Source organism: Sprattus sprattus (genome assembly GCF_963457725.1).
Source record: "Sprattus sprattus genome assembly, chromosome: 11".
NCBI lineage: Eukaryota > Metazoa > Chordata > Actinopteri > Clupeiformes > Clupeidae > Sprattus > Sprattus sprattus.
The window spans coordinates 6,441,375-6,462,911 of record NC_137909.1 but is presented as its reverse complement, the minus strand read 5'-3'; the positions used below and the strand labels follow the sequence as shown (position 1 = coordinate 6,462,911).

Below are 21,537 nucleotides of genomic sequence, written 5' to 3'. Positions count from 1 at the left end.
GTTTTAGTATGCGTTTCGTTTTTCTCGAATTCTCAACAGAACTATACACGCCCAGACAATTGAATGGTCTGCTGTTGACATCACTTTGGATTGCTAGTTTAGCTACTTATGTGTCCCAATGTACGCAGTTTTTCTCACGGACATTTAATTTGCGTCGATCACTTACATTTCTTTGCTGAATACAGGAGTCTTTAGGACCTAAACCTTTTTTTGTAGGCGGGGTTTCTGTGTTGTGGATTCACGTCAGCAACCTACGTTAGATCAGCGTGGTGGTAGTATGCTGTACTGTCATTCAGTGAATTGACATTCGGGTCTGACGGAATTCGCATCAGCGCACATGATCTAGTGAGATATTTCTTACCATTACAATTGCTTAGGAGGTGAAGGTGTCACCCCTCGAAATGGCAGCTTTGGGAGCTGTGAATCGACTTTTCCTATGTAAGTAACCTTAAAGCTATTTAGTGAATGAACATCGCTTTTAGTTAGCCAACTAGCTTTATCGCAGGAGTAGCTACCTAAGTTAATGGTTAGTCCAGACAAGACTTAAGTTATTGGTTTACACACAGCTATCATCTGTCGCATTGCGAGTCACAATACCAATTCGTATTGAGATGCACAAAGCGTGGTATTATGCAGTCACCCCCGTGTATATAGCTGGTTAAGCATTCAAGTTTGGTAAGGTTAACTTCACCCATGCTTGCGAGGCTAACCGGCTTGATGATTGATCACTTAACCCCGCATCTCGCTAGCTGTGTGTCTTTTGAGCAAGCCTACGTTCAATTAAATCAACACCATCGGCCTCCCTGAGATATCCCACTGGAGGACGCGTCCCAGTTTATGGGGAACCTGAAGGTTATAACGTTAATGCTAGCAGAGATTTAGGCAAACGTTAACGTTAACCGTGTGCTCTTAATGGCTAGTGTATGTATATCACGGCAGTTTATTATACATCATGTGGCACGTATAATGTTTTGCTGGATAAATGTTGATGCGGTAAACCGGTGCATCTAAAACAATAACAGATAAGTTACTCTGTCAGAGCATGTGTAACACATATCAACATACCAGTAACCTAGCATTGCTTTGCTAGCTAGCTAATGCCATTGCTCATAACGACACAAGTTAGCGGGCATTATTCGCCAACCTTACATGTGCTGTTCGTCCTTGCAACATTGTCAGCCACTAGTGTATCATGATGGCAATTTGAGTCTCCCATTCGTTTTCAGTCTTTCAAAGTTTTAATTGAATATTCACTGTAGTAAAAAGTCAAGTTACACAACGCATGGTTTAAAACTTGCGTAATGGTTGATGCGCCGCTCAGCGTACAGACCCTGCAATTGCAGTGTTACACAAGGTCGAGAAAAGCCATGCCAATGACTAAGATGTCATGCCTTGAGGAATAAAAACTCAAACAATAGGAAAAACATGAAAAGCCTTACTAAATGTAAAAATATTTTTTCTTCTTCTGGAATTTAACCATTAGGCTGTCCACCTTATTACATTGTGTTACGGCCATGTATAGCATGAATTCTATGACTAGTTTAACTTCTCAGTCTTATGATTAAATGCTGAAATATTCATCCATGTTTTTGTTGTTTTGTCAGGGAACTGTCCTTCTGTGTGTCTGTTTCATATGTCTTCCTCTGTCTACCTCTCTTTCATAGTTGCCAAGTGCAGCAGCAGTAACGTAAGCCTGTGTATAAGTAGATGGCAGTCAACTGCAGCTGCGGCAGCCGTTGCTCGGCAGCCAACCCCAGACATACAGGCGAACAGGTAGGATGAGTGCTAAGGCTGTGTTTTTTGCCCTCCTCCGCAAACACAGACTTCCCTGTTGGCATTCCAGATTGCAATCATGTCTGACCAGATAAGAATGAGGAAGTTAGTTGTAGATATTCTTTTTGTGTCGTACAGATTGGATGTTTTTTTTAAAGATGTCACAATACAAAGGTGTCATCTGGTGTATTTGTTGTAACTGGTGGGACGGTCATTATAGGGGTTTTAAGGGACAGAGCAAAAACATCCCAGCTAGTGGATGATTTCTAAAAATGTTATGAGGTCACTCGCAGGTGCAATACAGAGTCCTGATTTAGTGCAGTGTAAAGGGGTGAACTGTTACAAGAGGGTACAGGAAGCCCTGCCTGTGTGAGACTCTCAAACTCCAGATACTCCTGTGTTCCACTAGAATGGGTGGGTAGTCCTCGACGCATGCCTTGAGAAATAGATATGTGCTGATCAACAGAAAGATAATGAAACGTTTCTAGAGTGACCATGCTGTCGGTGAGATAAGTACAGTACGCTAATGTACATATAACAGAGGCAATTTAACATTGCATTTGGCAGTAGGAAGGTTTCTTTTTTACAAAGATACTAATACTATTAACCTGGACCCTGAGTAGGAAGTACAGTCATTTGGAACTGCTTACCAATGTATGTATATACATCCTAATAATAACACAGGATGCATATTGATACCCTTCATATCACACAACCAATATAATTCATTTTCTGTGTAGGAAAATACCTGTCATTGTGTTACTATTTAATTCATTGTGTTCTTCTTGGAACAGGAAACCCAAGACTGGAATTCTCATGATGAACATGGGCGGCCCAGAGAAGTTGGATGATGTTCATGACTTCCTCTTACGACTCTTCTCAGACAGAGATCTCATTCAGCTTCCTGTGCAAAAGTAATAAACTAAACACACCCATCTACTCAAACATTTATAATCACGGTGAAAGACGGTGAAACATGTTGACTGTGATAACTTCATGGTATTTTTCATTTTATACCATATATGATGAGATCCAGTCTTGGAATTTAGTCAGTCATGATTCAGGTAAAATTTTGAACAATGGCGGCCACACATTGTTGAGACAGAGACTTGAAGTTCCACACTCACTCACAGCGCTTCACCTAAGCTAATATGATTTATCCATTGAAGGCTGGCTTGTTAAATGCTCTCTGCGAACCAAGGGCGTCACCCTCAGTATAAATGAGGTCTTGGAGACACAAGTGTCTGAGCCATTTGCTGACTCTTTCAATACACTCCCTAAGGATAAACTCTTCTCTAAACAGTTTGATTACATTCTAACTTAAGTCCGAAATAAAAGTAACAATTATAACTAGGTATAAGATACATTGAATTATTGACTATGGCATATACTTATATAAATCTCAATTTAACCAAGTAGCCATAGCGCTTTACCAACACATCCATAAAGGGTTATAAAGTATTCATAATGCATCATTGATATAGCTCTATAGAACTATTTATACATAGTCATGGCTGCACTCAAATTCAATTCAATTCAATTCAATTTTATTTGTATAGCACCATAACAATACAATTGCCTCTAGGGCAGTGGTTCTTAACCTTATTGGAGGTACTGAACCTTGCAAGCTTCATCAGTGCATTCACCGAACCCTTCGTAATTGGAAAAATAAAAATATAATTTCTTCAAAACATAGGTATGTATAAAAACGGCCTGACATTGCTAGTGTGACCCGGGCTATACTGTGTGTGTCTTGACCCCTGCCGAACCCCTGGGAGTGACTCAACGAACCCCTGGGGTTCGATCGAACCCAGCTTAAGTACCACTGCTCTAGGGGCTTAACAGAGCCCAGAGCCTAAATCAAAGCATAATAGAATAGAATATAAGCCTTAAGAGCTTGAAGTTTCAGAATGTGTAATAACGCTTCTTTTACCTGCTCTCAATAGCACTAATGACATCTGTGTCTAACTCATTAAATATCTTTAGGGAGCCATATGTGACTCCATTCAAGCTTTCATAATAATAGGTATGTAGGCCTTCTATTACAACATTATAACACTTTATGAGTGCAGTCAAATCAATTTATAAATAGTTATAAAGAATTATGTCAGTCTCTATGATACATTATGAATACTTTCTGTAATGCGTTGAGGTACTGGGTTTAAGTGTTTTAAGTGTTACCCACAGTACTTCCTCATATATTGTGCTTAGTCAGCTCCTCATGCTTAACCATGCACAATAAGGTCAAAGTTACTTATGTTTGACCTCGGCATTGGTGGATACAATGGCATTGAATTGAATGTTGCAAACACTAACTCATACTGTGAAAGTTGCAGTGAGATAAAATGCTGACCCAATTCTCATTGTGTCCCAGTTTTAGCATATTTGTTTAAACTCCCGCAGGAAGCTTATAAATATATGCAGACTGTCTTATTTCCTCCAAATGGTTTTAGTGGCCAATATATGTATGTGCTACAGGAATGCATAAACTGAACAAACATAGGGTCATGAATGGCCAACTGGATTTCTCTAAGACTTATGGGAAGGTGAGGTGCTATCAGTAGTTAACATGTAAAGACAACTGCTCTGCTCTTCTAACTTTATCTCCCTCTCCGCACACAGCAAACTCGGGCCCTTTATCGCCAAGCGCCGCACCCCAAAGATCCAGGAGCAGTACAGCCGTATTGGGGGCGGCTCCCCTATTAAGCAGTGGACCACCATGCAGGGCGAGGGCATGGTCAGGCTGCTGGATGAGATGAGCCCAGAGACAGGTGAGCTCACCGGGTGTCTCTAGGGCCTTTTGACGTAGGTCCCAAACACCAAAGGCCAATAGATCAGGGTCATCACCGGATGTCTCAAGGGCCTGTTGACGTAGGTCTCAAACGCCAAAGGCCCATAGATCAGGGTCATCACCGGATGTCTCCAGGGCCTGTTGACGTAGGTCTCAAACGCCAAAGGCCCATAGATCAGGGTCATCACCGGATGTCTCCAGGGCCTGTTGACGTAGGTCTCAAACGCCAAAGGGACATCTAGCTAGCTTGAATACTCGCCATCATGATACAATGCCACTTCGTAACGTACCCTGTGAAGCAGTGAAAGGCTGTCAAATATACCTATGTAGTGTGGAGGTTTGTAATGTCCTGTTGCCATGGAAATATATTTTTGTATTTTTAAGATTCAAAATAATGGAGTTCATTTTAGTTTATTATACTTTAGATACTTTTGCAAGATTTTGCCTCTTCTACTTGATTCTTATTTTTGCCCATCCATGCATACCATAGTATTCATATTATTGACATTTACCCACAGTTTAAGTTTGTACAACTTACTGACCAGGCAGAAACAACAAAGGCAGTTATTAGTTTTACACAAGGTTCAATCAGATTCCCAGACTGACTGAAACAGAACTGTTTTCCCTGTCTGACTGAAACAGAACTGTTTTCCCTGTCTGACTGAAACAGAACTGTTTTCTCAGACTGACTAAAACAGAACTGTATTCCCAGACTGACTGAAGCAGAACTGGTCCAGTTCTAATGTTCTGCAGAGGGTCCCTGGCTGAGGGAGAGGGTCCCTGGTTGAGGGAGAGGGTCCCTGGCTGAGGTAGAGGGTCCCTGGCTGAGATAGAGGGTCCCTGGCTGAGGTAAAGGGTCCCTGGCTAAGGTAGAGGGTCCAGGGCTGAGGTAGAGGGTCCAGGGCTGAGGGAGAGGGTCCCTGGTGTGTTGTATTAAAAGGAAAGCAGACGCCCTTCCACCCACTCTATCCTCTGGCCTGTGTGGCGTGCTGATATGCAGCAGACACGTTAGGCCATGTTGCGTGTGAGCAGGTGATAAGATGCTGCTGAGCCACCTCACCCCCTCCCCTCCCAGTCCTCAGAGATAAACTCACCAGAGACCCCGCCAGAAACAAGGCCAACACAGGACTGATCTCACTGCATCTGAAATAGGACTCTGATTAACCCCAGGCAATAGGTGTCAGTCCCCAGCGAGGAGAGGTGACGCCTCATATCTAGGGTTTTGAGACTTCATTAAGCACTGAAAAACAAGAGAATGCTATTATGCATCATGAGCATAACTAGTGCCATCAGGCCTAAAAAAAAATTAGTTTTGGTTCCGGTTTCCGACCGACCCTGTCAATTTATGTGCGACCCAAATTATTTTATGAGCTTGGGGAAAAAAAAAAAACCACAAGGCAGACTATAATTTTTTTAGGTTGACTATTACGTTTTTGTACAGCACCTCTTCATTCTGTACAAGGATGAGCGCATTTTCTCGTGAAAACAACGACTTCAAAAAGATCACATATAAACCGTATTATGATTCGTCCCTTGCGCCGGTAACGCGCCAATAGGATTGGCCGTACTTTTTTTTTTTTTTTTTTAATGCCGTTACCAATGTTGACCAGTGACTAGCGGTGAAGTTCGTGGCCGCTGAAGCACCGACTCTTTCAGTGTCAGATTTACAAATATATGAACCCAATAGAGTATCTTAAACGACCATTCAATTGGCAGCTTGCACATTGACAACTGGTTGTTTTTCATATTTCATATCAGCATTCTTTACACACACATTGGTAAGGTATACAGTTGGCAGTTGCTAGCTTGTGATAAACTCTTGTTAATATCTGGATATGTGAACTCGTGAATATGAACTGTTTCATACGAAGTTACACAGGCACCCTGAGGGTTTAAGTTCCCACTACAATTGTATAGTTAAATCGAAGAGGCTATAACATCAGCTAGATAACTAGCTATCATTTCATGCAAATTGAACTCTTCCATTTAAATCGTTGAAGGTAACTCAAAGTGTCCTTAGCTAGTAAACTAGCATAGCAACTACTTAAACGTATCAACCAGGAAACAACTTCAGCTGGAAAGTTTAATCCCTCAAAATCAGCTCACCAATAAAAAGCAGTCTTGGGTTCAAAGTGATCACAACCACTTGTATGATGTTAAATGGCTTCGCATAGATATTAAACAATCCTCAGATAAATAATGTGAAATCAACGGAGCAAGGGCTTACTCTAATAACGATGTAATGTAAGCGAATGAGGGGTGAGAAGCTCCCCCTTGCTAATATTAAGCATATTCTTGGGGTTCCAAATAGCAATTTGGCTTTGAATGTGAGAAGACGATCGAGCTATCTTCTGTCCCGTATTTTGAAACAAACATTTTAGCTTCAGCATTGGTCTCCCACCATTATTTATATCACTTTACATTTCGATTGAAAGTCCCGTTTTCAAGCTCCCGCACGCCCCCTTCATTGAGGCAGAGATACTGCTTTTTCACTGCGGTTTTAAGATCAGCAAGTCTAAATAGCTTCTACACAGACGTGAAATACATTAAATTTTATATGGATAGAAAGGGCATATAATAAAGGTGTCTACAAATATGACGGTGGTAACAGACAATGAGAAAGCAAAAGGCATGCACTCAGTCAACCCAGTTTGAGAGGGATTGCGCCATCTGCAGAGACGCAACTCGTCGCTGCCTCACCTCGCGTGTCTCCTCAGCGATTTTGATTATAAAAATGCTTAAAATAATTCGAATCCTACAGATATTACATATATACCATAGATCAGTAGATACATATTCATATTTATTTTATGTTGACTAATGTTCAGTGCTTAGTGACCAGGTGTTTGGGTAATAAAACACTTTTTCGTGTATGTCTGTGTATAATTGTGTGCAACAGGGAAAAGAGAAAATTATAAACTCAAAATAGGCCTACTGCAGTTATTTTGCAGAAAAACATGTCCTAATATGACCTAGATTGCATCTCAGAGCACGTGAACTCTCTGGCTTTTCAGACCCCCCGCCTAACAATGTTTTATTTTCCCTTGCTACTACTTTATGAATCACAATGTTGCCAGCTCTGCACACTGGCCGAGGCCCTGTCAGATGATGGTATGGATTTTTACATGTGGGAGTTACATCCTGGAGCCCAAACATCAACTTTCATCTACTGTGCAGGTCAGGCTGTCTCTCTTGTGTGGTGATCCCATAGAGCTGGACTACTACCAGGCACCTTTTGGGAGGCAAGATCTCTGTGCACACTGTGGCGGGCCTCAAGGCAACACCTGCCTAGCCCTGTTATTGAAATTTAAGACGGTCTTGCCCTGCTGCCACATTTGTATTGGGGCTGGAAAAAAGCACATTGTGGCCAGACCCTATGGCAAGCAGAAATGAGCAGTGTTCATGTGGTTTAAAGAGGCCCTGCAGTTGTATTTTCCTTAATTTAACTTAAAGTGTTAGTGTAAGTGTTATTCAACCCATAGCCCTGTTGTGCGAGGTCACCATGTGCTGTCTGTGGGAAAACAATGAGAAAATGTGGTACAATATAGAGCGAATAGTGACCTGGAAGAGTTTGCCTAATGGGCCAGTTGGCTTTTGTTTCAGTTTCAGTTTTAATGTCCCATGAATAGGTTAGCTTTAGCTGACAGACCTCTATTTGCTCTCGGTTGTACCAATGTTTTTCCTACTAATAGCAGGCAGTAATGTCGGACAACAGGGCTATGAGACGCAGAACACCAGAGTTACACTTTATCTAAACAGCTTCGGAGTCATTCATGATTTTAAAACATTTTCCGGGTTGATTGGATGTTGTCTCGCTAATATGCTGGGAGTATCCATTGCTGCTGTAAAAAATAAAAAATACAAAAAAAATCTACCTATCACTCGCTGCCACTGAAAAAATAAATAAATAAAAAAAAATAAAATAAATTCCCTACCTACCCATGTCCTCAACTGACAACCAACAGGAACCAAACTTTTTTTTTTTTTAGGCCTCACCTGGTGTAACCAGAACACAGAGAATACACTGACATGAGTACATACTGAATACACTGAGATGAACGCATACTGAATACACTGAGATGAGCACAAAATACACTGACATGAATACATGCAGAATACACAGAGATGAACGTTTGCCTATATGTTCATGCAGCATTACCAGACAGCAGAAATAAAGAGGAAGCAGTCATGAGGAAAATGATTGACCTGTACCCAGGAAGTGGGATTTATGGGTAGCAAGCATATGTGGTTGGTTCAGTTCTGTAGCAGAAATGTCACAAGGTTGTGAGGGCTTGTTACTAAGGATTATTTATTGTTGGCATAGTGTGTCCATGTAAATATTTAAGGCAGCATTTTTTAGCCAGTTATGTTCAAATGTGTAGTGTGTTGTTTGTCATAATCCTCATGTGCTCTCTGCTTTCTGCTTGTTTCTGCCGTCTTCTCTGCAGCGCCACACAAGTTCTACATCGGCTTTCGCTACGTGCACCCGCTCACAGAGGAGGCCATCGAGGAGATGGAGAGAGACGGTGTGGAGAGAGCAGTGGCCTTCACCCAGTACCCTCAATACAGCTGCTCTACCACAGGTGTGGCACACACACACACACACACACACACACACACACACACACACACACACACACACACACACACATACACACACATTTGCAGGCACACATTAGATTACTTGAACTTGTGTAAACCAGTGTCACATACTTTTTCCGTGCTGGTGGAAGTGAGTTTGTTGTTGTAAGCTAACGTTGTTGGTCTCTCTCCCTTCCGCCACAGGAAGCAGTCTGAATGCTATATATCGCTACTACAGCGGCAGGGAGGACCGGCCCAAGATGCGCTGGAGCGTCATCGACCGCTGGCCCACTCATCCGCTGCTGGTTGAGGTCAGCACAAATGTCTGTTTGTCGCTGCAAACTCTCCTGATCCCAAACGTGCTTAAAAGGGTTCAGTGTTTGTTTGTTTTGCCCCCTGTTACTGCACTGCCGAACACAGAGTGCTCAAAGCACTTCCAGTCCTTCTTGGAAATAGTTACCATGGAAACTGACTACTTAGAGAGCTTAGTTAAAACCTGTTGCTGGCAGGGACTCTGCTGTGCTTTTAACTGCAGTAGGAACTTCTCCACCTCCTCCATGCATCTCATAAGAAGAGTTTGGCACTGGAATCCTTCCTCTTCAGTCGTCAGGCACAAAAGTAGATAGTCAAAGGTAGAAGATGACTGGATGACTGACAAGTGTAATTGTGTTATAGTTATGTCATGTTATGTATGTAAGTGGCAAGATCATCAATCTCTCTGGTTTTCATTGTGACCGTGTCCTACTCTAGTTGTTCCTGGCCAGTGTGTGAAGTGAAGGCAGCTGGAGTGGCTTTTGGCCTCCACTCTAGATGGTGGGGTCAGTGGGGTCAGAGCCTGCATTGGTTGTCAGTGTGTCCAAGGCAGTGTTAGATCAGTCCAGTTTTGGGCTTGGGTTGTAGTGTTCCTTTTTTAGGAATCACTTTGGATGAACGTGTCTAAACTAATGAGAAATATAAATGTAAGCAAACCAATGTGTATTGGCAACGATATATTGATGTCTGCTCTGCTGGATAGAAACGTCTCTTAAATGGCCACATTTGAGTTTAGATAGGGCAATTATTTTTTATCTTGCCTACTTGCATACTGATTTTGGAAGCCTTGCTGTAAGTGCTGTCTATGACATTTGTTAGCAAACATCATTATGAGTTGGGCATACTAAGTGGGCATACTCACCAGCATATGTAAGGTCTGATTGGTGTATTTTAGTTTTTGCTTCTGTTTGATGTTTTTCTCTTCTGTTTGTTGTTTTGTCCATTCTGTGTTTTTCTGTGGGTTCAGTGCTTTGCCCAGCACATACTAAATGAGCTGGAGAAGTTCCCCCCGGAGAAGAGAGACGACGTGGTGATCCTGTTCTCTGCCCACTCTCTGCCCATGGCGGTGAGTCTGACTCAGTCGGGCATTAGCCACAAAACCCTGAGCTTCAACACCCTCAACACTACGTCCCAATGCCTAGACACAAAACCCTGAGCTTCAACACCCTCAACACTACGTCCCAATGCCTAGACACAAAACCCTGAGCTTCAACACCCTCAACACTACGTCCCAACGTCCCGTCATTAATCTGGTCTTTTGCCACTGGGACTGAATTTGAACCACATTCACCCTTTCAGTTTCTGAAAATCCAGAGTGAACTCACTAACTTTACTATGACACAGGGGTAACAGGCTGTGACCAGACAAAGTCTGTGTGTGTGTGTGTGTGTGTGTGTGTGTGTGTGTGTGTGTGTGTGTGTGTGTGTGTGTGTGTGTGTGTGTGTGTGTGTGTGTGTGTGTGTGTGTGTGTCTGTCTGTGTCTGTGTGTGTGTGTGTGTGTGTGTGTGTTGGAATGGGCTCAGGGCTCATATTGTGGGCAATCTGCTGACTATCTGTACGGCATCTTCAGGTGGTGAATCGAGGTGACCCGTACCCCCAGGAGGTGGGAGCCACTGTGCAGAGAGTCATGGAGAGATTAGAACACTGCAATCCCTATCGACTTGTTTGGCAGTCAAAGGTGCGTGCACAGCCAAAAGATGGATATGTTCATTTATAACCTGGTGCCGAGCCATACTTTTGGCTGGCAGGTGTTCTGGTATTTCTGTGGAATGGGAGACCAAGTTTAGTCACTGTTCTATATCAATGCTCTGTAACTTTCAATGATAACTATAACAATTGATTGACAATAGCAACTGTATCAGTTGATTTAGTGATTGAAAAGCTAAGCATCAATAGAGGCTGCTATAGTAAGTGTGTTGTCAGGCAAGTTAATGAATGAACAAAATAAACATACTCTTAGTTTGCTAAGTGGTGTAAATATGAGGGTAAATAGCGGGTTATCTGGAGAACTAGCAAGCTGGCTATCAGAAACAGCTACAAGCTAAAGGATTCGAGTTTAGCAACGATGGAATCAACCTCAACCAAGCAAATTACCCAACATTATCCTTGTCCGTGACTCAAGAAAGTAAAACTACAAACTAAACAACTTTTGCCAGGGTTGTTGGGATGGTTGCAGCCAAAAATTACATTTGAAAATGAAATTTGCAATGGGAATTCTCAAAAATTGCAGTTAAAATTGCATTTACAGTTGAATTATTATGACTATGGTATGGGTAGAGCCACAGTGACCCCTTGTGGTTGTAAGTAGATGTGGCAGCTGAGAAGAGTGCTATGGCAAATGCTATATTGTGCTCAGCTTGTAAATGTCTGAAAAGTCTACAAAACATTACATAAGGCTCATTGTCAGTGGCCTGTCTCACAAAGTAGGGTTACGGAGTAATTTGTTTCTAGGATGAAGCTCCTTTCATTTTCTGTCTGTCTGTGTGTGTCCCTGCTTGTGTAGGTGGGCCCCCTGCCCTGGCTAGGCCCGCAGACAGATGATGTGATCAAGGGTCTGTGCCAGCGTGGCAAGAAGAACCTGCTGCTGGTGCCCATAGCCTTCACTAGTGACCACATCGAGACGCTCCACGAGCTGGACATCGAGTACTCCCAGGTGCTGGGGGAGGAGGTCAGTCACTGGGACGGCATGGCCAATGGGCTGGTGTTGTACTCAACTGTTGTTTTTTAATTTGTCTTAAAAGAAAACAAAGGATTGTGTGTTTTATTATTTAGCCACACTCCAGCCACACTTCAGCCACACTTACCCTAGTGTGAATAGTCTTATGTCAGCACACAGTTGTTATAGAGGTAGTGCATTTGAGGAGCACTGATGGAGGTTGGTTTATGGAGTTGTAATGTAGGAAACATTTAGGAAAACCACAAAGCTCTCTTTACCCATAGCAGGTAGAGGTACACTCGTCAGAAAGTCAGTGCAGTCCACATTAAAGTTGGAGATTGGAACTGTGAGATTGATGCAGGTGGATAGAATGCTGTGTGTGTGTGTGTGTGTGTGTGTGTGTGTGTGTGTGTGTGTGTGTGTGTGTGTGTGTGTGTGTGTGTGTGTGTGTGTGTGTGAGAGTTAGTGTGTGTGTGTGGGGGTGTGTGTATCTGTAGGCTCCTGTCAGGCTGGCCCTAACTGGGGCCCACTTCTAGACACATAGCACCCCACAAACCACAGATCTATTACAGTGGTGCCAAGTTCACGTTGGCTCTCGGTTACCATCGATCCCTGCTGGTGGTATACCTGAGAAGGCGTCAGCAGCACCCCCAGCCCTCCCTCTGCCTGGAAGTGGCAGCTGCTCCAAACTGGCCTTTGAACCTGATATCCCCTTCAGAGTGTCAGGAGGAGTGAGATGTGCTTCAGCCCCACAGCCTTCTTTGAAAGCAGAGAAAGGCTGCAGCTTTCAAACCACTAGGCCACTAGTTTATAATGTACATTGCTGAAGGTGTGCATGTATTCACAGTCCCAGAATTGTTACAAAAGGTTCTCCTCACTGAGTGCATACTTTCACTGTGATTTTGTGTGTGAGAGAGGGAGAGGGAGAGGGAGAGGGAGAGGGAGAGGGAGAGGGAGAGAGAGGGAGCGGGAGAGAGCGAGAGAGGGAGCGGGAGAGAGCGAGAGAGGGAGAGAGAGAGAGAGAGGGAGAGAGAGAGAGTGAGCGAAAGAGAGAGAGAGAAAGAAACAAACAAACAACTGAAGTGCATGGATCATCCCCTCTGATTTGTTTGTGCTTTGCAGTGTGGCGTGGAGAACATCAGGAGAGCAGAGTCTCTGAACGGGAACCCTCTCTTCTTCAAGGTGAGACTCCACTCTATGACATCTGCACATGATGCACTCCACACATACTGCAGTAGGGTAGCCTCAGGGCCAGGGGACACAACACTGCAGCCACAACAAACAAGTAGGGGTGAAGAAATGATGTTATTATTAACCAAAATCCCCCAAAAAACCTGAGTGAAACTTTGCACTGCAGATAATAAAGGTGAAGGAAAGCAAGGGTAAAGAGAGAGGAAATACTAAACCAAACGGATAACAAAAGAACAATTCTTCAGTCACGACAGGACTGTGAAAGAGTACTGCAAAACAGACGACAGCTCACCTCAGTGTTGGCATCCCAAAACAAAGCACACAGCGCATTAAGAGAGAGCCCCATGGTTTAAATAGCACAGGTGATCACTGATTCAAAGAGAGAGCCCCATGGTTTAAATAGCACAGGTGATCTCTGATTCAAAGAGAGAGCCCCATGGTTTAAATAGCACAGGTGATCTCTGATTCAAAGAGAGAGCCCCATGGTTTAAATAGCACAGGTGATCTCTGATTCAAAGAGAGAGCCCCATGGTTTAAATAGCACAGGTGATCACTGATTCAAAGAGAGAGCCCCATGGTTTAAATAGCACAGGTGATCACTGATTCAAAGAGAGAGCCCCATGGTTTAAATAGCACAGGTGATCTCTGATTCAAAGAGAGAGCCCCATGGTTTAAATAGCACAGGTGATCTCTGATTCAAAGAGAGAGCCCCATGGTTTAAATAGCACAGGTGATCTCTGATTCAAAGAGAGAGCCACAGGGTTTAAATAGCACAGGTGATCACTGATTCAAAAAGAGAGCCACAGGGTTTAAATAGCACAGGTGATCTCTGATTCAAAAAGAGAGCCAGGGGTTAAATAGCACAGGTGATCTCTGATTCTCTGAGCACAAACCAATCCAGCTAAAACAGACTGGGAACAGCCAGTAAGGCTGCCTTTAATCTCACACATTTAGACAGATGGGGAAATTGCCCCCTGTGCTCATCTTGGGTAAATAAATCAAGAAGAAAAAAAGAAAAAACAGAATGAAAGGGCAAAATAGCATCACAAAGCCTATGTGCACCTAGACAACTGTTGCTAAAATAAGGCAAAACTCAAGCACATACAGACAGCAAATATCAAGAAATATTTAATATCAACAGAAAATAATCAAATACATAGTGTGTAGGTTAGGTTAGTGGTGTCTTTTTTATCCACCTATAATCAGAATAAAATCCTGATGATTAACTATATATTCTAGCATTCAGCATCAGAGTCTTTTCTAGAGCAAATGTTTAATGATCTGGCTGTGAAAGCTTTCCTATTTTCAGTTTCATATAAAGAAGTGCCACTAGATTGAGCCGTATTAGCCTGCTTGTCTGTTTACAAGCAAGTGGTAAGGTTGTTTCATCATAAGAAATTAAAAAGCTAATAATACAAGTAGGCACACTGAATGAAAATAAAATCATTTATTCATACACATTCCCAAAAGTTTTTTTTCTGTAGCCTAGATAGAACAATAGTCGATGCTTATGTTTTGCTCATGAAAATGGAAAGGCCAACATTAAATCTGTCTCATCTTCACAGTTTCTTCACAGTTAGCAAAACATGATAACGTTACTGATCCCAACTTTATAAGACTGATGCTGGCTCCATCACATAAACATGTTCTCACGATGGATATATCCTGTTAATAGGCTACTTGTTAGACTAATTAACTTGATTGGATGATAAATGTCTTGCACCCAATTCATCCATCTTTTTTTTGCGCTCTGACAGAAGAGATGGTTTGACATAGTTTATTTTGTTAAAATAAAATATGTTTTTATTATGTCTGACACTCATGGCGCTGGTTTGTTCATACATATTTCTCAACACAGTGTTAGTGTAGTGTGAGCAGTGGCAGATCTCAACCAATGTTGACCTCTGACACCAAGTGTTGCTTCTTTTGCCCTAGACCCAAAGCTCTCCAATCTGTGAATCCGCCATAACGTTAGTCTAATTTACCCTCAGAAAACAGAAGTAGAGAAAGTAAGAGAAATGTGAGCAAAGTACCTTAGTCATAACTATTGGAGGCCTAGATTTGATATGGCCCCCTTGTGGTCTCCGAGAGCTATTCTTCCAGACTACATTAAACGAAAGGTATTGGAAATTGGAAAATACACATATTAAGCATACCATTTGAATGTTGGATTCCTAATACACATATTGAAAAACGAACGTGCCGATCAGTAATCAGTCCGTTGGACTTTGATGACGTCCTCATGGTGCAGAGTGTCAGCACCACCCCTGTGCTGCTCATATGACCAATTCTCAGAGCACCCTTAAGAGAACAGTTAGTGCCCCCTAGTGGATGGATACATATTGTCCAAGCTATTCCCTCTAATCTCTCTCTTTCTCTCTCTCTCCCCCACCATCTCTCTCTTTTTCTCACTCTTTCCCCTTTTCTCCCTCTCTCCCCTTATCTCTCTTTCCCTCTCTTCCTCCCTCCCTCTCTCTCCCTCCCTCTCTCTCTCTCGCTCCCTCTCTCTCTCTCTGTAATTTGCTGAGGCTGAGTGGCCAGTAGTGTTCAGACGAGGGGAGTGAGAGGCCTGGGGGAGGCGGCGGGTCAATAAGGCGTGCATCCCCTCTGCTGAAGCTGTGGATGGTGGAGCGCGTGGCAGCCATTAGATGAGGCCAGGGCTGCATGTGGGCTTTATTAAAGAGCAGCCAAATCAGTCTGAGCTGGAGCTGCCAGCCCTGCCCACTGCACTGCACACCTCCCCCCAAACACACACACACACACACACGTCCCCAGCCCACTGGGCCAATTATTGCTGCAGCTGCAAATATAACAACACCCTGATCCAGCACACCATCAGAGAGCGTCATACAACACACAGCACAGAGTTAAACATATAACAGCACACTCTACAGAAACCATAGACGATAACACCACACAGCACTAGTTAAGCATATAACAGCACACTATAGAAACCATAGACAATAACAGCACACTCTACAGAAACCATAGACGAAAACAGCACACTCCACAGAAATCATAGACGATAACAGCACACCGCACTAGTTAAGCATATAACAGCATACTCCACAGAAACCATAGACGATAACAGCACACTCCACAGAAACCATAGACGATAACAACACACTCCACAGAAACCATCGACGATAACAGCACACTCTACAGAAAACATAGACGATTCATAAAACACACAGCACTAGTTTAGCATATAACAGCACACTCTAAAGAAACCATAGACCAGGGGTCTCAAACTCAAATTATCCGAGGGACGATGCGTGTCCAGTCCGGTCAGTGGGGGGCCAGATTGTTTTGATCTGTTGGTTAGCCTATCACAATACTGTAGATACCACTTTTGAGTGTAGCAAATTTCCCAAGTGTGATCAGTGGTACAATGGTTAGTGTTGTTGAATAACAAGAAGCTGACCTGGGTTTCAATTCCCGGGCAATGCATGATGCTCTTTGGATAAAGGTGTTTGTTATAGTTGCATTGTTGGATCACTTTGTCTCATTGATAACCCATGGCTTACATATACAGCAGTTATAGTGGGATAATGTCTTCATCGACAACTATATCTATATTTTTCCTTCATACATTTCAAAGCAAATACTGTACTGCACCACATTTGTGTAGCCGGTAACAAGGCTACAAATAAACAAAACAAAGCAAAAAACTGAATAGCGTTTCAACAAATATCTGAATTAATTTATTTTATAAAATACATTTATTGCATTGTTTTTACTCAAACTAATTCCTCTGTCACTTCAAACCGGTTGTTAATTCCGTGGATCAAAATCACAAGCTGAGTATAATTATTTATGTCAGTGCTCTCGTCCAGAGCCACAGAATACGCACTGAAACTTTTGCACGCAGTAGATTTATTGTTTTTCACGCAAATAGAACTTTAAAGTTTCAGGTGTTGCGTAGCAACCAATTACTTGCTGACTTCAATTAAGTTTCCGTTACGTTAAATGACTGGACTACTTGCGGGATGATATGAAAGATGTGAATAAGAAGCACAGAACCCCGTTCCCAATGGCAGGGGTAAACATTGGAGTGGCCCATTCAAATTAACTCAATTTAACTTTTTGCAACATTCTGAGGAACCGTATAATAAAACTTGATATTGCCGTTTCTGGCCTGCGGGCCGGAGTTTGAGACCCCTGCCATAGACGCTCATACAACACACAGCACTAATTAAGCATATAACAGTACACTCTACAGAAACCATAGACAATTCGGATGATCTGTTGATGAGGTTTGTGGTACACAGTGAGCTACTGTCCCACTGCGTAAGTAAATTAGAGAAACTGCAGGAGTAAGAGGATGTATTTGTGAGGAAAACAAGAAGATGAAGGGTTAATGGTAGTTTGAGAGTAGGAGCCTAGGTCATTAAAGCCGACTAAATGTGTCTCTGCGATTGTCTCTCTGTCTCCATCCACTCTCTCAGGCTCTAGCTGACCTGGTCCAGGTGCACCTGAAGTCGGACCAGTCCTGCTCTCGCCAGCTTACTCTCCGCTGCCCATTGTGTGTGAACCCCACCTGTGGGAAAACCAAGGCCTTCTTTGCCAATCAGAAGCACTGACCTGAGACCGCCTCACTGACCCATCCCCCCCATCCCCCACCCCACCCCCACCTGTCAGCTGTCCAATTCAGAAGATGAGAAGCTCAGCCGCACACTCAACTAAGCGCAACAAACCCCAGACCGAAAGCCGCAGCAACGCACAAATAGACTTTTTTTTTGCACTGTTTCGCCCCTGCTTACATTCCATGCAATTCCCCAAACAGCCCTGTTTCCACCATGAAGGACGAGGGTCAGGAACCACTGTCCTGTTTACACCATGAAGGAGGATAAGGAACCACAGTCCTGTTTCCACCATGATGGAGGAGGAACCACAGCCCTGTTTCCACCATAGAGGAGGAGGAGGAACCACAGTCCTGTTTCCACCATGATGGAGGAGGATCAGGAACCACAGGGATACCTCTCCTCCTCACTTTTCATCCTCTCCTCCACCCCCCACCTTCTCCGCCTCACACCAGAAACTCACCTCTCCAGCCATTCTGCTAAAAATACATTACCTGCACCTCTGCTGTGAAGCACCCCTGCCCAAAAATCACATACACACACACACACACGCACATACACACACACTCACTCACACCACTCATACCCATTCTCTTCAGCTCCTCACCCCCTCAGCTCCTCACCCCCTCAGCTCCTCACCTCCTCAGCTCCTCGGTGTGATGTGCCTTCCCCTTCCTCCCATCCAGACCCTTTGGCTCCAGCCTGTTCTTACTGTGTGGTTAGTATTAGCAAAACAACAGAGAAAAGCAATATTTTCGCTCAGTTTATTTACACCACCCGCTGTATTGTCAGGGTGCTAAAGTGACTATGCTTATATTTGTGGATTGTGTAAAAAAAAAAATCAATGAGTGTGTACCCATATTGATGTTAAAATATTTCCTATATTTTAGGCTGTTTTTGATTTATTTATTTTGTTCTGGGCAAAAAAACGAAAACTGAAAGTCAAACGATTTCTTGGTACTAGCTCTTGCCTCTGACTGCCTGGAGTCTGATGCAGACTTCTCACTCATAACCCAGTCTTCCATCAGAATGAAATGAGAAAAAACAGACCCGCTGATCATCTCATCAAATTTGGCCATCACATTTTCATCACCCTCCAAAATGTGTCCATCATCATCATCATCCATCGACCTTCATCTTCCTCTTTTTTTCCTTCTTTCTTCCTCTCTTCTCATCCTCCTCCTTGGCTGCTTCCCATGGTCACCAGGGCTCTGTTGATTAAGCTGAGAGAAATTGGTTGTCCTGGAACCAATAACCCCTTTGAGCCTTGAGCACGTGTGTGTGTGTGTGTGTGTGTGTGTGTGTACACACATTGGTGAGTTGCTGGCCGTGCTGGGAAGAATGAATGAGTGAGGCAGGGAAGGAGGGAGAGAGAGAGAGAGAGAGAGAGAGAGATCTCGCTCTGGGGTCTAGTGAGGGTCTCCTGGTAATTGAAAAGCTGGGGACGCTTGCTCCACGGAACAGTGTGACCTCTAATTGAGAGCCGAGCGATTGATTTCTCCACCGTGAGAGAGAAAGAAGGCGTGCTGGGCAAGAGGAGGAGGAGGGGTGACAGGTGGAGACTGAAATGGGGGGTGAGACTGAGCTGCACAGAAAGAGGAGAGGGGGAGAGAAAGAAAGAGAGATAGATAAAGCATGCCATCAGAGGAGCGAAGTTAGGTCTGACCAGAAAGAGGTTTGGAGCAGACAGGAGAATGGAGGAAGGATTGTGGGACGGAGGGAGAGAGGGAGTGAAGGACATGGAAATGAGAGAGCAGGATGACAAGAGAACTGCAACGTTACAGAAGGCCAAACCTCAAAACTAACACAAGCAAAACCTCTTGAAATGACTCAGGAATCTCCTGTTTGTACCTGCCTTTAGGGAGGTTCCTACCTAAATCTAATCACTATGTTGACTTCTCTTGTATGGTTGATTTGATGTTGAATTCTAGCTTGTTTATACACTGAAATGAAATCTCCCAAAAGTACATTCAGGAAGTGTATGCATCTGAAAATCACTGAATTGGAAAATCAAGTGGCAGCCAAATCATAGCCGTAGCACTCATCTTCACACTGTGGTCTGTGTAGCGCAGCCGTTTCATTTTGACTGTTGGAATAGCAAACCCAATCAACCTGTGCAAACACTGGAACAAAGAACCAGGAAAGGGAAAACGCATGCTTCCAAAGCATAAGTGATCAAGAAGGGGTCAAACAGTAGACCTGTGCTTCTGTCTGCACCCCTGCAACAGCAACTTTTGTATTAGCTCCGTGACGGGAAACTTTCAATGCCTTGGATTAACTGCTTATTGGCCTATATTCACGGTGCTTATTGCTACGCTGCTTCTTGTAAAGACTCTGCTTCTCTCAGTTTACAGTTGATGTGAAGTGAAGTGCATTAGAAGAATGAACACTGAAGATGAGGCAAGGCTGTGATTTGTGTGCTAACACTGAATATGAATGATGTACATAGATGAAATGTGTCAATGCTAATAAATACATTTATTTAAAAAAAGGAAAGGTTATATTTTGATTTTTTTTTCTGTTGATGTTCTAACTGATCACATTACATGAGACACGGGTTGTGCTATTTGAGAAACTTGAGAAGAAGTCTGGTGTAATTCTGTGTAAGGGCTACTTTATTCACAAAGCATTCACAAACGCTCCCAACCATAAAGGGTTCTCACCGCTGAAATGTTCATGAAAGTATGACATCAGGTGGTCTTCATTTTAAGCTATGAGGTCAGATGGTTTTTTTTGGCCTGGAAAAAGCATCATCCTGTCCTTTTCCTCTTCTAGTCGCCATCTAAGTTACTATTATTTTCGTTATTTCTTTTTTTTCAACAAAACTTATTTCAAATATGTCCCCTTCTCTCACCCAGACACTCTTCGAGGTTGGATATGTTTTTCAGGTGCTCGTGCCCTTTCAGAAAAAGTCTTAAAGCGTTTTGCTCCTGTCAAAGGAAACCACAAAGCCCTTCTTTGATTGGCAGCCAGGGTTTGACTGAGGTGAGTGTGCAACTTGTGACAAAGACATATTTCTGAATGTCACGTCCTATCTCTGATCTGCCATCTTCCTATCAGGTAATGGAAAGCCAAATGGCATCGGATAAGGCCCTTAATGCATGCTGGTCTCCTTGGCAACCAGGGGCCGGGGAAGGAGCTCCTGCCCTTGTTGGGGGGGGAGAGAGCAGGAGTGGAGTTTGACAGGATTCAGACGCAGTAAGCCACTTAAGGAGCCTGAAAAGGTTGCTGGTTTCACCTGTCTGCTGTGTGGCAGTGGATGAGAGGTTGGGGGGAGGTGAGTGACCGCTGCAGCTGGGGGGTTGGGGAAGAAGGGTCCTGAAGAGACACCACTGCACACACACACACACACACATACACATACATACACACGCAGCTGGGGGGTTGGAGAAGAAGGGTCCTGAAGAGGCACCACTGCACAGACACACACACACACACACTCTCTCTCAGGGAAGGACCAGAATATTGATGCAATCCTGGATTTTCAGCCTTTTTGTTCCCATGGCTGTGTGTTTATCAGGTATGAGTGTAGAGTACCTGACTTTAATCACCAGAGTTGATCATTCCTGGGAACATCTCTAATTTCCGTTGGCCTGCAGTTTCTGCTTTGGTTGCTCAACTCAGGGATTGCAAATTACTTTTTGTTACAA

At 43.4% G+C, this 21,537-nt stretch overlaps 1 protein-coding gene across 1 annotated transcript; it reads left to right on the top strand.

The window, feature by feature from the left end:
• Positions 1-300: 300 nt before the first annotated feature.
• Positions 301-20,383, top strand: fech (ferrochelatase). The gene is made up of 11 exons (XM_080846980.1): positions 301-438; positions 1,665-1,773; positions 2,568-2,687; positions 4,396-4,544; positions 9,013-9,147; positions 9,350-9,456; positions 10,425-10,523; positions 11,028-11,135; positions 11,961-12,125; positions 13,236-13,295; positions 17,753-20,383. The coding sequence occupies exons 1-11, from the start codon at positions 402-404 to the stop codon at positions 17,885-17,887; spliced, it is 1,224 nt and encodes a 407-aa protein (XP_080703106.1). The 5' UTR covers positions 301-401; the 3' UTR covers positions 17,888-20,383.
• The last annotated feature ends 1,154 nt before the right edge of the window (positions 20,384-21,537 follow it).